The 16,202-nt window shown below is 37.0% G+C and overlaps 2 protein-coding genes across 2 annotated transcripts; both read right to left on the minus strand.

Annotated features, from left to right (window-relative positions):
* Positions 1–515: 515 nt before the first annotated feature.
* On the minus strand, positions 516–7,106 carry nlrp3l (NACHT, LRR and PYD domains-containing protein 3-like). The gene is given in 12 exon segments (XM_079611631.1): positions 516–1,690; positions 1,973–2,092; positions 2,441–2,527; positions 3,018–3,278; positions 3,710–3,793; positions 3,903–3,986; positions 4,220–5,604; positions 5,608–5,933; positions 6,079–6,123; positions 6,375–6,518; positions 6,815–6,843; positions 6,999–7,106. Coding segments are annotated over 11 exon segments (2,571 nt in total). The 5' UTR covers positions 6,831–6,843; positions 6,999–7,106; the 3' UTR covers positions 516–1,671.
* Positions 7,107–7,461: 355 nt separating this feature from the next.
* Positions 7,462–16,198, minus strand: LOC306997966 (NACHT, LRR and PYD domains-containing protein 1 homolog). Its single transcript, XM_079611625.1, has 13 exons — positions 16,030–16,198; positions 15,900–15,932; positions 15,178–15,426; positions 15,038–15,079; positions 12,013–13,729; positions 10,574–10,657; positions 10,309–10,479; positions 10,081–10,149; positions 9,730–9,876; positions 9,486–9,644; positions 8,613–8,735; positions 8,157–8,276; positions 7,462–8,030 (listed from the first exon to the last, which is right to left on the minus strand). Exons 2-13 carry the CDS (start codon positions 15,910–15,912, stop codon positions 8,000–8,002), a joined length of 2,925 nt encoding a protein of 974 aa, XP_079467751.1. The 5' UTR covers positions 15,913–15,932; positions 16,030–16,198; the 3' UTR covers positions 7,462–7,999.
* Positions 16,199–16,202: the final 4 nt, after the last annotated feature.

The raw sequence follows: 16,202 nt of genomic DNA on the forward strand, positions 1-16,202 counted from the left end.
TTTTTTTAAATCAATGCTGCTTTTGTATGATTTCAGTTTTTTTTTTTTTTTGGAAACTGAGAGACCCTTTTTCATTTGGGGTTTGTGAAACTTAAAAAATGGGTTTATTTTTATTACCTCTGTATTTGATGACTGATTGTATGTCCCCTGTCTGTTATTTGTGTGTAACAGTAGTTCATAAGGGAGAGGATTACAGTGACATCTCGGTATGTTTCTTCATCATCATCATCATTCCACTTTATATGAAAACAAGGAAAACGAACAAAAAAGGGACGTTTTGTTTCCTGTAAGACTTCATGGTGGCACCCTTCCTGTGGGGCCAGCATGAGCTCTCTTCTGTGAAGAGGACGGTACCTCACAAGGCTACTCGTAGTTGTTGTTTGTATGTACCACAATCTGAATGCCCGTTCCAATGGCATCATCTATCTTTGAGGTGTTTTTTAGTCCCACCTGGAAGAATGAATTAAAAAAAAAAAACTTATATGACAAAAAATGTTTAATAAACCCAGGGCATTAAGTGTTTGACCAGCACAATTCTGTCTGTCATTTTTATTTCAGATTTTCTATGAACAATTATGGCTCTTTCTCTTCATCGTACATGCAGTTTTATGTAGAAATTCTATACAAGTGTCTCTTGCAAAGTATGATTGTCAGGTCCCCTTAACTAATTACACTAGCCTTAATCAAAGGAGAGTCACACAAGGTTTTGGACAACTTAAAGATGTGTAAAAGCACAGTATACATTTTTGGTTGAATCCATTTTAAGTGATTAACCCTTACCAAACTTGTTGACATCTACAGAGACATATTCATGTTTCATATTCAAGACTCTTCAAATATATCAGTAATAAAGAGTTCCGAAAATTAAGTTAAATGTCTGTTGAATAGTCTGGAACTTCTTTCATGAAATTTCTGAAAAAGTTGCATCCAGTCAATATTTGAGGTCGAGTGATTTCAAAAGTGGCGGTGGGTCTTGATACTCTGATACTATCCATACTACGCACACAAACCGAATTGGTATAAATTAAAGCGACAGCTAGACTATATCATAAAATCGAACTGTTATTGTCGGTCTGTCAACCAACATCTTAACATTCAACCTTGTTTATTTTTTTTACTATATTTAAATGAAAATTCAGTTGTACCAAACATTTATGAATTAATTTATTCTGCTGAACACGAAAGATATTGACCCCATTTTTTTTTCATTCTATGGAAATCTATGGGGCCCAACAACTATTTGGTTACCCATATTCTTCAAAATATCTTTCATGTTCAGCAGAAGAAAGAAATTCATACAGGTTCGTTGTTAATTAAAACCCCATACACTATATAAAAAATGTTCTGCATGCATACATCCAATACTCTCACGTGGTCACACGATATATACTATAAAGCAAATCTCATATTGTCTTCACATATAAACATTCAACCTATCATTCAGCTCTAAACGTTAATCAGACAATTAAGCATCAACATCATAAAACTCTGTAAAGCTGCTTTGAAACAATATGTATTGTGAAACGCAATATATAAATAAATTGACACATGACAATTACTATTACATGGATCTAAATGATTTTAGATATTTGGTTGACGTCTTTATTACCACCACAGCTCTAGGTAAAGATGCCGCTTTAGCAGTTTTCTCATAGCTATCAAGCTGTGCCATTAGATCCAAAACCAGGGCCTTAGAAATCGAGAGAGACAAGAAATAAAACATGATAAATCATGTAGAAATATGTCTACAAAGCCGACCAGTACGTTAAGATCCACACAGCACACAATGATCATATGCTATTGCACTGAAAACTTGTACATGTATTATACAATATTCATGAGGAATTGTATAAATCAAGTTCAAGTTGAGATTTATTGTCATAAAACAATTGTTATACAAATCATAAATCAATTGTCATATTACAGTTCTCATCATTGGTGCATTTAGTTTTTAATATTAGTCATAACTTACTTTTGCAAAGTCTCCATAGAAAAGCCCTGGGAACTCAGATGAATCTTCACCTCCTGGTTGCAGCTGCTTCCGAGGTCCTTATATTGTGTGCATTTTTGAGACTGTTTATTGCATATGCGCCTTCATCAGAAAGCACAAAGGACAGCATCACTACAGAGTCTTTAACAAACCTGACAAACTGCTGTAACAATTATTTGTGTGAGAAACAGACCAAAATTTAAGTTGTTATTGACTGCTAATGAACTAGGAGATCTAGGGATAATGTAAAGAAAAATAAAGTAGCAATTCTCAAACTTTTGGTTTGTTTCTCACAAAAAGGTATTATGTGGAAACCAGGGAATATGCATAAGTCATACTTTTATGGTGTTTTTGTGTCCTTTTGAAAGGGTTTAAAGCTTTAGTCTCCATGAAATTGCATGGAAAAGACATTTACTGATGCAAAATGTGTGAAGATAAACCAATACAAACCCCTGAACTGTCACAATACAGGCTGGTCTTGTGCGGGACCTCTGCAAGATCTCGATTCCTTCCTCCAGTAAAATGCTAGCATGTACCCTAGATATGAATATACATTATACAGATAAAATGATTTAGATATTAGGGACGGATAATTCCATACTTTATACTTTCTTTTTCACTTATTCAATTGAATAATTCCATAGTGATTTAAATGGATGAGGGCCATGTCATTCCAAACCTGTATGACTGACTTTCTTCTGCAGAACACAAAGATAATTTGAACAAGGTTGGTAAGAAAACGGTTTCATTCGCACTGAATTAATTCCATTGTATTTTTGTTCATACAATGGACGTCAATGGCATCCGAAACTGTTTGGGACACCACCATTCTTTAAAATGACTTATTTTGTGTTCCTCAAAAAAAGAATGCAGGTTTGGCACAACAGGAGAGCAAGTAAAATCAATTTTAGACAGATTTTTTCCATTTTTGGATGGACTATCCCTTTAAATAAGGGCTGCACGGTTGTTAACAACAGACAATTCATATAGAAAAAAGACAGAAGGTGATTTCAGATCTTTTTCTTACATGAGTTCTGTTAGACTGGAGCAGTTGAGGTTGATTTGAAGGGTCCAAACAGACCACATCTTACTTAGACAGTCCACTGATAATTCCATCTTTTTCAGTTTAGGGAAAGAACAGAGAGGAGAGAATAATGCATCCGAATCTACTTGGTGAACTGTCTGAGAAAGTCTGCTCCAGTCCATGTCGATTAGCCCAGCGCGTGGAAAGGTGAGACTGAGTGATCGCAAAACTGGGCATGTATACCATAACATACTTGTGTGAATACTATACAAACAAACAAACAAACAAATAAACAAAATGGTATCAATGTTGTATCTGTGTCTGTAAACCAACAGGTACTTTCTTAGAATAACTTTTTGTGATTTCTTTTTTTATTATCAATTGATGGTCTGTTGGCCACCAGCCATTATTTGCATCATTAGCAATAATCAAAGACACTGAAAGTGTGATACTTTGTTTGATCTGGTCACCAATTTAGCTGCATTATTATTACCATAATTATAATTTGAGGGTATTAGATTGTGCAGAACACACAGGCCAGATAAATGTGAGATGTTTGCCAGGAAAAGGATTGTGTACTGGTAGAACTATTATGCTATTATAGTTATTGAACAAGGTGACGATATCTGGTTATCCGAAATATAATCATCATAATTATATTTCATAATTTTTGATGAACAGAAAAAAGTGTTAACCTAGATAGCTTCATGCTGGATAGCTCTTTACTGATTGACAGATGAAGTGGTAAAACAAATCCATATGGGAGGCGTACATCCAAGCTGCAAATCAAAGGACAAAAATATTTATGAAACAAAAACACACTGAAGAATGATAGCTCATGTGTCCATAAAATACATGAAATGTATAAAATGTATTTTGAGACATTACCAATGTGAGCTCAAGGTCTGTCCTCTTGTGAGAGCACACATCAGTTCATGAAACTCAGAGTCTGATGAAACATCTACAGCCAAGCTTCAAAATCAAATCCAGAAGATGACATTGCAAGTTAACTTGATTATTTAACCTGTACTAACAAACGACACGTTTATAAAATGTATTAAATACATTTAAATATTATAATAATAAATCCACAAGCAAGATATTCAAGTTGATGAAGATGGTATGAATATAAAAATAAAATGAATTAGGTATATATCAATTAGATCCACAGAGTACCGGTATCTCTTTTGGAACAAAGCACTTACCTTACTTTTTTAAACTTGTGGAGAACTGGCAGAATCATAAAAAACATTTCAAAAGTTACACTGCAGGCAACAAGACACATTTGTTCTATACACTGACAGCACTGAGAGCAGTACAGCAGGGCCCAGCAGTCTGTTCTTCTGATGTCTGCACGATATGCTCCAATACTATTCCAGGCTTTCATAGCTTCTTTCACAAAGTCCTCTTCATGAAGTTCATAGAGACAGTGAAGGAAGAAAAACGCTTTTTTCGAATACCTTTGGTCTTTTTGAAGCTCTTTCAAAATCCATTCTTTCAGATGAGCCTGTGTTTTTGGATGAATAAAGAGACCGTGTTTCCCAAGTGTGCATCTCACATCCTTATTCAGCAGACCAAATGCAAATTGCACCACAGCTGCAAAGCGTGGAGGACGTATATTATAAACACTTGAGTTTTTATCAATGGAAAAAAGCTGTGTCCATTTCCTCTTGGATTTTTTTTCACCCAGAAGGACATAGTACAGAGCGGTGAAGAACTCCTGAAAGCTGAGATGCATGAAACTGAACATCGTCTCCTGGTGGATTCTTCTCTTAATGAGGAGCTTGCACAGGAATGGACTGCCATCAGGGTCTGAAACCGTTTCATTTACTCTTTTCTCATCAAACAAGACCTGATATTCCAGCATCCCTCTCTCTGCCAGCTGACCCAGACTCCTCAGCAGGGTCGGGACGGACTGACTCAAACCCTGGCAGTGATGCTCCAGTAGAGTGGACACAAAGTCAGCGTAGATGGAGGTGGTGGTTTCCAGTCCACTTGCTACATCTGCAACACTTTTGAATCGTTCCTTGATAGTTGTGCAGATGATCCAGCAGACGACAGGGATGGAACAGGCGGTGATGAGAGTTTCATTTGTCTTCACAAGTGTATAAGCCTTCCTGAAAAGCTCCTCATTCTGAAAAAAATTCTGGAAGTACTCCTCTACCCCCTTCTCAGAGAAGCCCATAATCTCAGAGAAACGCTGAGGTCCTTTGAGCAGTTTACTCAGTGTGTCTGTAGCTGTAGATCTGGAGGTGACCAGCAGGAAGGACTCTGGCAGGATTCGACCCCTCAGCAGGTCACAAAGAATGACCACAGCTGGGGCTTTCTGAAGCGGATCAGTGTTTGGTGACGTGTCATAAATCTCCTCTGTGAGTCTCAGCTCATCAAACCCATCAATGATGAAAAGCACCTTCTCTGGTGACTGCTGTAACATCTGTGAGATCTGATCTGATGTTAAACTGCAGCTGTAGCTCAAGATCTCCACCAAACTCTTTTTGCCAGGAATGCGGTTTATTTCTTTACACTTTAAGTGGAACACAATATCAAACCGCTCTTCGTAGAGGTCACCAGATGCCCAGTCCATCATGATCTACTGCACAGTGAAGGATTTCCCGTTCCCAGAATTTCCCTGCAGTATAACAGCACCAGGACAGATCCCGTGACTATCTGTGTCGAACAGAGAGTTCAGGTGGACAGAGTCATCGCTGCTCCTGGAGCTGAGGACCTGCTGGAAGCTCTCTCCACTCGAGCAGATCTCTTCTTCTCTCTCTTTAGGATCTCTATGTTTCTGAATAATCAGAGGTTGTGTGTAACGCTCAGACAGCAGCACATGTTCACCAGGCCGTGAGTTATACTCGGTCACACACTGATACTCGCTGCAGATCAGCTTCTTGTATTTGAAAATCACTGACCTTGTTGCTGCACACATAAAATAAGCAATTTTAAAAAGGGTTAGTGAATTTTAACTAATTAACATAATTAAAACAAATTATGATTCTAATACAGTAAGACATTTAAGAGGTGTAAGGTACAACATTCCAGACATATCAGATTTATCTATTACCCGAGGTTTGTGTTTTTTCAGAGGGTGGGCGATACAAAGTAAAACCTGCAGAAAATAAGACAAACTTTCTTTAAATGTCAATAAATTATAAATTGTCAACAGCTAAATCTAAAACATACACAGCGTTAATATAATTTTTTAGCAAGTATCTGTTAGATCCTTCTTCTAATAGAACAATGAATACATTTTAGCACGTGACCTGTGATTACACACACAAAAACACTCAATACATGTTCAGAAAAATTATAATAGTCTATACTATCAGCATCTATGAATGTACAACACATTGTTCTTACCAGGTGCATTGTGTATGATGTGGACATTGCCTGTTATCGTATTGCTAGTGAGTACAGGTGCTGTAATGTGACCTCCACTCTCAGCTGCAGCGCTCACATTTGGTCCAGAGTGAGACGTGGAAATGTTCTTCTTACTGAAAAACTCTAGATAACGAGGAGATTTTAGACACCCAATAACACTGTATTAATGTTGTTGCTTTTAGCCTTAAATATCATGAATTAAATGAACACTTATTCGGTACAATACAAGCTTTGTGTACAGCTGAGAAGCAGAGAAAGATTTGACAAAACTTTGTTCTAAAAGCACTTTTACTTTACAGACTAAAAATAAAACTTGAACGATTAACTTAAGTTCTTTAGGTTTGACTGATGAAATCATTACACCCAAAACCATGAGATAATAATAATAGTTATAAAATGCCTAGTTGAACTTGACATACTGTAAAAAGTGTCCATTTCAGATCATCCTCTGCAAGAATAGAAACACACAATCAATAATACAAAAGTGAATGTGAATTTTCAGAACTATAAGGATATTTTATATCACAGTTATAAACGCATAGTGATAACAGCAAGTCTTTACAACAGAACAAGTTTTAGTTAGCATACATTTTGCGACGTTACCTTTCTTCAAGCAGTAGAAAGCCTGAATGACGCAAGTTGAATAGACCACAGACTGGTGTGTTTCCGTGATCAGTCACTTCCTGCTTTTTGAGCGGATGTCAGAAAGAGAACGGTATCTACTCAAATCTCTTGACCAACAAACATGAAATACGGCAAAGCAAAATCATACTTGAGAAACAGTTGATTTGATGTGTTTTCGTAAGAGGACAGACGATGGCAGTCTGTATAATATACTGAATCAAAACAATTAAGACATGTAGCCTACAACAATGATCCCTTTCCTTTTAATGCTTTGTTTTAGCAAATAGAAGCAAGTCAAATTGATTTCGATTCATCACAGTGACTCGAATCGTTTTGTTCTTCTCACACAATTATGTTTGTTCTTTTTGAGTATTACGAGTCCTTGTTAGACTTGTTGTACAGTTGTCTAGAACCAAAACACAGGAGCATCACTAAAGGCAGTGCATGTGATCAAAACAAAGTTTATTCATATCAAACCATAACAATTTCTTTTACACTATTAAAGCTAGCTTGTAGCTTCATCTTTTTTCATAAGAGTAAAGGGGCCTTGAATCGAACAGGCATGTCTTTGCCCGAGTCTAACATACGCATAAAAATATATTAAAATTGTAATGAGACATTTTAAATAAAAAAATCAGTAAATTAATAACAGTAAATTATGCACAATTACATGCAACTAACCCTTAACCCTATAATACATGTAGTTAATTAAAATTACACAGTACTTAAATATATTGTACACTGTAACAATATAAAAGATAGAGATAAGAGTAAGATAAGATTAAGATAAAGTGTAACCAAAAATTCAATAATATCTACAGACAGGAGTAACTAACAGGTATAGTCAAACACTTGAAAAAAAAGTGTTTCTCCGTAACTTCAGACTCGATTAGCCATAATATCAAAGTTCTTAAGACCTTCGGACGAGGATGCCACTCTGAAGACACACTTGGAGTTATTTATCTATCGAAAAGACAGCTTCAGTTTACATCGGGCAGTACAAATTTAGACCTGCAGGGAAAGATAAGTGAAAATTACATTTCAGCAATGAGAATGTTTGTATTTTATTTTTACAGTATATAATAAGAACAATAAAATCCATTACGTAAGCCCCTTAATTGTTCTTAACGAACTCACTTTATGTCTTCTGTACATTTCTCTCCACAGAACTCAATGGTCACTCTCTGGTTGCAAATGAGCTCCTCGATCTGCTCAGTGTGACGTGTGCAGCGGTCAGAGGATTTACTGCATCTGAACCTTCACAGAGACGCAGAACACCAGCACACATTTACCACGTTCAATACAGCGTGAAACACTTCATTTTAAAAGAAATGGATTTTTATTTAAATATTACCAGGAAAAATCTCATATGTGCTGCCAGGTGAGGTGTATAAATGTGTGAGATCACAGCACAGAAGTGTAAATGTGAAAGAACATCAGAGAACATGCGTATTTTCATACACAATTCAAAAAACATCATATTTTAATATATTTCACATTTATCAAACATTCATATAGCCGTCTATAACACTAGTAGATTAACATAAAATATGACTCCAAGTAAACAGATATGTGAGGATGTAAATGACAAACCCTATAATGTTCACAATGCACTCAGAAGGTTTTGCAGATTCCTTCAGTAACTTGATTCCCTCTTCCATTAAAAGGCCAGGGAGCCACTTGGTACCATCAGAGCCCCATGAACCAGCATGGAAACTACAAAACAGAGATAAGCTTGATATAAAAAAAAATGTGTGATTCTACACTGTTACAACTCTGCTGAGAAAAAGTAAAAAGAAATGGTTGTAAAACGTAAAAAGTTGCAGCAATTCAATTTTATTCTTCCAGGTATTTTAGAGCTTAATGGCTTTTAAAATGCATTACCCCACAGACAGGTATTAGTTAGTGTATTACTGTGCTGCTGTCACGATATTTGTCTGTTTTGTTTTAGCATCCCAACCAGCCTGGCATATCGACACTGGCTTGAATCAATGACAACCAATGGTAAAGTGCCTGCTGTTTGCTTTGGTGAAACTAGTAGTGCAGAAATTGCACACTTGATGTTCAACAAAAAACAAGAGCTTACACATTACAACTGTTTTCAGTCAATTTGCCAAATTGTATAACCTCTTCAAACTGAAAATAAATGAATTCTTTCTGACAATTTTAATGCAGATTTGTTTTTTATTGTTATCAGGATAATTAGAAACCAATACTTTCCTGTTTATTGGCAAAATATAGTTGTTGTTTTTTTTATAAATAAAAAAAGCATAGCAATTTTTCATGATCCGGACAAATAGTAATAGTTTAATATTTTTTTTATATATCCATTTTTATTTTTATGAAATGTAAAATTGTTTGGACAATGATCGCAACAGTTATCATAGAATGACTCGTTTATAAAGTACATTGCAAATATAAATGCACACAAACTAAAGGGACATGGACAAAGCTAATAACTGTCACCTGATCACAGCCAGTTTAGTGCAAGACTTGACCAGGAAGAGGATTCTGGAAGCCCAGGTCTCCGTCAGGAAGGGAACGGAAAGATTTATCGCGCTTAAACCAGACACAGATGTCAGCTGAGACAGCAGAGCATCGACCTGCCTGTCAAAATCTGCACTTCTAAAGACAGAGAGAAGCATTTAGAGAGAGAGTAATCTCCATACACAAAGAGCATGTGAAGGTGAAGGTGGTTTTGAAAACATACTGTTCTGTTATACAGTTGACACTGTGAAACGCCTGTAGGAAGCTCTTGACATTAATACTGGACACCTCTGAACGTGGACATTTCAGAATGATTTCTGACAGTGACGGTTCATTCTGTGGGCTTGAACACCACCTCACCACATTCAAGCTGTCAACAACAAACACATTTATTTCCTCAAATATCTCAATCAATAATCAAGTTTATTTGTCCAAGTCTTAGTTAAGAGGTTGCACAACATCATATACTGTAGTGAAAACGTGACATGTAAATGTATTTATTAATGATTAAAAATATATATAACAGATCAAAAGGGAACTGATTAGAGTTCAGGTGTGTGGGAGAGATCCTTACACAAGCTTTCCTTCAAAGCTGAAGAGCCGGAGAGACGAGCAGAGACTCTCCGTATCATTGGTCCTTAAACTGCCAATCAGAGTACAGAAACAAAATTTGTAACATTAATATCTAAACTTAAAAGCAAAAAATTGGGGTTTTAGATGTGTGACTGGCGATGGACTGATCATTTATGAATGCATGTGCAGTTTACTGTATGCAAATGTAAAACAAATTGACTACTGATACCTGATCTCCTCCCATTTCCCTTTGCTCTGCAAGAAGTCTGTGAGGATGAGGGCGGTGTCAGCTGAGATGCTCTTCTTCACCGCAAACTGAAGTCCACCCACACTCTTCTGTTTGTGCAGAGCATTAAGAACCTGCAGCACACTTTGATCGGACAGACAGCTGCTGTTCAGCCTGTGAAAGAGATTTATAATCTGATCAGTTACAATGTGACATTTATTAGTCACAACCATTAGCAGTTCTGTGCAGAAAAGTCACTGGTTTTTACTTCAGTTCTCTCAGTTGTTTTCCTTCTCCAAGAGCTGAGAGCAGATTAGTGACATCTGTGTCTGAAAAGTTTTGCACAGTCAACCTAAAAAGAATAAATCAATAAATGTCATTTAACACATTGATCATCCAACTTTTAAATATTTGTTTGTTTCTTGCTTGTAAACAAACAAACTATGGAAGCCCGCCCCAAACAAAAACTAAACAAATAAAAAAGCTAATAAAGTGTATTTCTCATAGATTTGTGACTTCCTGACAATTTGATTTTTAATTGTCACTTTTTTCCTCATAATTGCAGTTTAAAATCCCACAAATGTGACTTTATATCTCGCAAAAAAAATTAAGAATATGTTTAAGTATTTTTAAATTTTAACTTTCTCACAATTATAGGTCCAGTAAGTGCTTTCTTAGAAACACTGTAGATATTTGAAATCAACCCAAACAAACACACCCCTCCCTTCATTGCTCCTCCCCCCAAAATGCACGATCACGCAATGCAAAGGTGGATGTCTGTGGGCAGAGTTGACATATTTCACAGAAATTTGTGTAGTGATTGGTGCTTCAGACTATGAATCCATCCAGTCAGATGATATCAAACTTTTTGATATTTTGAGACAATTTCAGAACATGTTTTGTTTTATTATTTCATGCGTCTGCAAGCAATGAGGCGCATGTTTCTGAATGAGTGTGTATTCAGAATGACTTGACAGTCTGGTAGTGTGTGATCTTCATTCGTTTGGTGTATGATGGTCAAAGTTTCTCTGTAACCATTCACAAAGTCAGCAAATGTGTGATGTGTTTTAAAAGTTGTGTAGTGTATTCCCGCCTTTGGGTTTTTAATGTTTCACTCTAAGGTAGAAATGAGATTCCAGTAAAAACTAAAAATGTGAATATTCATATAACATTTAAATAATATTATATAGCCTATCATTTTTTATATTAAATGTAATATTATTATACATTTAAAAATTCATATTGGAAATATATTTCCTTTTTTTTGTTATATTATTATAGTAGCCTATTAAAATAGCATATGGTATACATAAATATATACGGCATCAGATATTCATGCTTCTTTGTTTCATTTAGCATGTTTAAACCTACTGTAACCACAATTCATTTATAGAATGAACCATCATATTAATTTCCAAAACATAACAATAACTGATAGTTGTCAATATCTCCAAAATGTTCTGTATAGGCCCTATGCACAGCTTCACTACTTCCTGAACTTAAGCAGGGACCTTTGTTTCCTGTCTGCCAGGATTGGCCAAACTGATTAATCCAGGTGTGTCTGATTATTGTTGTTGGTCAGACACACCTGGATTAATCAGTTTGGCCAATCCTGGCAGACAGGAAACAAAGGTCCCTGCTTAAGTTCAGGAAGTAGTGAAGCTGTGCATAGGGCCTATTGGTTCATCACTAGATTTGCACACTTACTCTAGTTCGGGGGTCCTGCACAATACAGGCTGTAGCATCTTCAGCTCTTCAGCCGCAAAGTTGATCTTCAGGCTTCTGAAGTGAGGACAGCAGTCCAGACAGTACAACAACGCCCAGCAGTCTGTCCTGCTCAGTGGATCCCAGGACATGTCTAACTCTTGCCAAGCTTCCATGGCTTTCTGCACAAACTCTTTCTCGTGGAGCTCATAGAGACAGTGGAGAATGAAGGGCAAAGAATTGTAGTCTCTAATTGTGCTAACATGGAGGATCCATTCTTCCAACTGTGCCTGTACAAAGGAAGGGACAGACAGATTGTGCGTCTCTTCGAGTGCGCTTCTCACTTCTTTATTAGAGAGACCACAGAGAAACTGAATCACAGGCAGGAAATGAGGTTCAGGACATCCATACTTCAGTGGAAACTTCTCATCCAAATATAGGGCAAGATAGCTTTGCGTTTGAGAGTGGAACCACTCTGTTAGTTTATCCAGAAACTCTCTTTCATTTAGTGAGATGTAGTACAGAGCGGTGAAGAACTCCTGAAAGCTGAGATGCATGAAACTGAACATCGTCTCCTGGCGGATTCTTCTCTTAAAGAGGAACTTGCACAGGAATGGACTGTCTGAAACCATTTCTTGCACGCTTTTCTCTTCAAACACCACTTGCTTTTCCAGCATCCCTCTCTCTGCCAGCTGACCCAGACTCCTCAGCAGGGTCGGGATGGACTGACTCAAACTCTGGCAGTGATGCTCCAGTAGAGTGGACACAAAGTCAATGTAGATGGAGGTGGTGGTTTCCAGTCCACTTGTCGCATCCGCACCGTCACTGAACCTCTCCCGCATAACCGTGCAGATGATCCAGCAGATAACAGGGATGGAGCAGGCGGTGATGAGGGTTTCGTTTGCCTTCACACAGTCAAAAGCATTCCTGAAGAGTCCTTCATCCTGAAAGAACCTCTGGAAGTACTCCTCCACCTCCCTCTCGGAGAAGCCGATCATCTCGGTGAAGCGCTGAGGGTGCTTGAGCTGACCGCCCAGGATTTTTGTAGCAGTAGATCTGGTGGTGACCAGCAGGAAGGACTCGGACAAGATGTGGCCCCTCAAAAGGGCCTTCAGAGAAGCCTCAGTTGGAGCTTTTTCAGAGAGATGCTTGAGTTTTGGCGTATTCGACGTGTCACTATATGAAAACCTGAGCTCATCGAATCCATCAATGAGGATGAGAACTTTCTCTGGTGACTTCTGCAGGATCTGTGAGATCTGGTCTGATGTTAAATTGGAGTTGTAGCTCAAAAGCTCCGCCAAACTCTGTTCTCCAGATACGTGGTTCACTTCTTTACATTTCAAGTGAAATAGACAATAAAATTCCTCTCTGCTGAGGTTTCCTGATGCCCAATCTAGCATGATCTTTTGAGCAGTGACGGATTTGCCATGCCCAGAGTTGCCCTGAAGAATGACAGCACTAGGACTGACTCCTTTATTATCGGCAATGAAAAGCGCATCCAAGACCGAGCTGCCCTTGTCCGCATTATTCCTGGAGGTGAGGAGCTGCTGGAAACTCTCTCCCACCGAGCACATCTCTTCTTCTCGCTCTCTCTTCTCTCTGTGTCTCGTGATGATCAGAGGTTGTGTGTAGCGCTTGGACAACAGCACATATTCACCAGGCAGAGAGTTATACTCACTCACATATTCATATTCCTTCTGGATCCACTTCTTATATTTCTCTGTGTATAATTAATTTTTAAATTCATTAGACATATGGACATATCAGCTTGTAAGCACTGTTGCATAACATAAAATGCAGATACTTAAACTTAATTTAAAAGGGCATTTTGATAAAAATGAAAACTGTGTCAATTTACTAACCCTCATCTGGTTTCAAGCTACTTTTTCTGTCTCTTTTCCATAATAAAAGTGACTGGAGATTGGGGACTGGGGCTGTAAAGCCCCAAGATGACAGAAAAAAGCATAATTTTCCAAGAGTTTTTAACCAAAATTTAAGTTAATATTCACTTATAATCATCCATTCTGAAACTTGGATGGCCCACAAAAATAGAGCGTCAATTCCATTTGTCCACAAAATCAATTGGTTTTTGAATGTCTCTTTGTCTGTTTATCACAAAAAGCACAAGTCAATTGAACCAATTTGTGGTGCTTTTTGTCATTTTGTAGCATTACAGCCTCAGTCCTCATTAATTCCCATTATATGGAATAGAGAGATGAGTAAATGACAGCATTTTCATGTTTGTGTTAAAGGATAATTCCGGTATTTAACACCTTGAGTCTATATTGTAGTTTGTTTTGGATGAATAAGAGTGGTGGACAAATTTTTTTTGACAATGGTTCCTCTCTCGAGTTTTTGACTATAATAGAATTGGCCATGGACCCATTTAACATTGGAGTCAATGTGCATGTCCGAAAATGTCATTAAAACAGCCAATGATGTTCGTTTACAAATCTGTTAAACTCACCGAGTGGTTAGTGGTGTTCGTTGATGATTATAAACAATATATCGTCGCAATATATGATTCCAATCCGTTTATTTTGCTATAGTGGAACTATTTTTTCAACAATGGGATTTTACAAAATGACGAATAAAACACGACAGAAACTGTATTTCGCAACACTTTTTGTTTCTGGAACATCAACTAACATCACTAATCACTCGGTGAGTTGCACAGTTTTGAAAAATAATGTTAAAGGTTGTTTTAATGACATTTTCGGACATGCACATTGACTCCCATGTTAAATGGGTCAATGGCCAATTCTTTTATAGTCAAAAACTCGAGAGAGAAACCATTGTCAAAAAAATGTTGTCCACCACTCTTGTTCATCCAAAACAAACTACAATATAGACTCAAGGTGTTAAATACCGGAATTATCCTTTAACTATCCTTATTCCTTACAAAAAAAACTTTTACTTTGCATATTTTTAATTTATTTAAAGAGGCGTCCAACCTAAGCATAAGCATTTAAGTCCAATAAAACTTAATTGAACACATGAAGATAACAAATTAAGATGAAATACTCACCTAAGCTTTTTACAAGCGTGTCTGCAGTTTGAGTGATGCTACCTATAAAAGGTATTTTACAGGTAACATTTAACAGAGCATATCTCAATACAACGGTCTAGATGCATGTGGCATAATAGCCAAAATTAGTGTGCTCTTACCCAAGTCTCTAAACAGAGATTGCTCATGCTTTTCCAGACTAGAATAAAAGGCAGATTTAACCTTGTCTCCTCCAGAGTGCAGTACTTCATAAAACTCTCTCATTTTCTTCTGGTTGATATCTGCTGATTTGATCTTACAGTACGGCTCCCACTCCAGCATACCAGCTGACCGCAGCTCATCCGCTATCGGCATCACCATGATTACTTTCTGGACAAGGTTCGCCCAATGGGCATCCACAAACTGAGCCCCTGGTGGAGAGATAATAAAATGATAATTGGTCACAAGAAAGTAAGTCAAAACAGCACATTTTAGACATTCAACATATACATATTTTAAACATCAAAGAGTAATTTGGACATTTGATTTAAGTCACACTTAAACATTAATTCCATTGCAAACAGATCAGTTGCTCTCAACCTTTTTTACTTGAAGGCTCCCCAATTTTCTTTTTTTCCCCAAGTTTGTGACAGTTATATTAATTATATTATTAATAATAATATATCATTTTAAGTCATCCTGTCCTCTGATTAAGACCCACAGAAGTAAATAATAAAACGTTAAAGTAAGTATAGAACCAGCAAAAATAAATAAATGACATCCATACATTTTTAAGTGTAGAAAATACTTATTTGGGCCACTTAATTTTTAATCAGTCTAAGGAAGACAATATTTTGCATATGACTTTCTCTTCTTTTATACCATGTAATAGTAGCCTACTTACGCTCTTGGTCCATGGTGTCTCATACGTTTTCCTCTAGGAAATAAAACAAAGGTAACGTCGCTAAAGCTGATCCACCTATTTGGAATGTCTACAATTGTTGGAGACAGTTTTGCGACACATATGGTATTACCTTATGCGGTAAAGGAAGTGGCATGTGGACAATTTACTTTGACGTACACTTTTTAGCATTGAAGTAACTTCAAATAACCTGCAGTCACAAAACTGTAAGTTGCAGGTCTTTGAACTTTAACCACTTGAAACGACGGCTATACAAAACGATGACGAAATCACAAAGAATCTCAC

The sequence above is a fragment of the Phoxinus phoxinus genome, assembly GCF_949152265.1.
Source record: "Phoxinus phoxinus genome assembly, chromosome: 5".
In the NCBI taxonomy this organism is placed as follows: Eukaryota; Metazoa; Chordata; class Actinopteri; order Cypriniformes; family Leuciscidae; genus Phoxinus; species Phoxinus phoxinus.

Excerpts from the sequence above, each read along its gene's own strand:
- LOC306997966 (XM_079611625.1), bottom strand. Across the intron at positions 13,730-15,037 it reads CACGCTTGTAAAAAGCTTAG|AGAAATATAAGAAGTGGATC; the intron begins GTGAGTATTTCA and ends AATTATACACAG. Across the intron at positions 9,877-10,080 it reads AGCTTTGAAGGAAAGCTTGT|CTTGAATGTGGTGAGGTGGT; the intron begins GTAAGGATCTCT and ends TGTTGTTGACAG.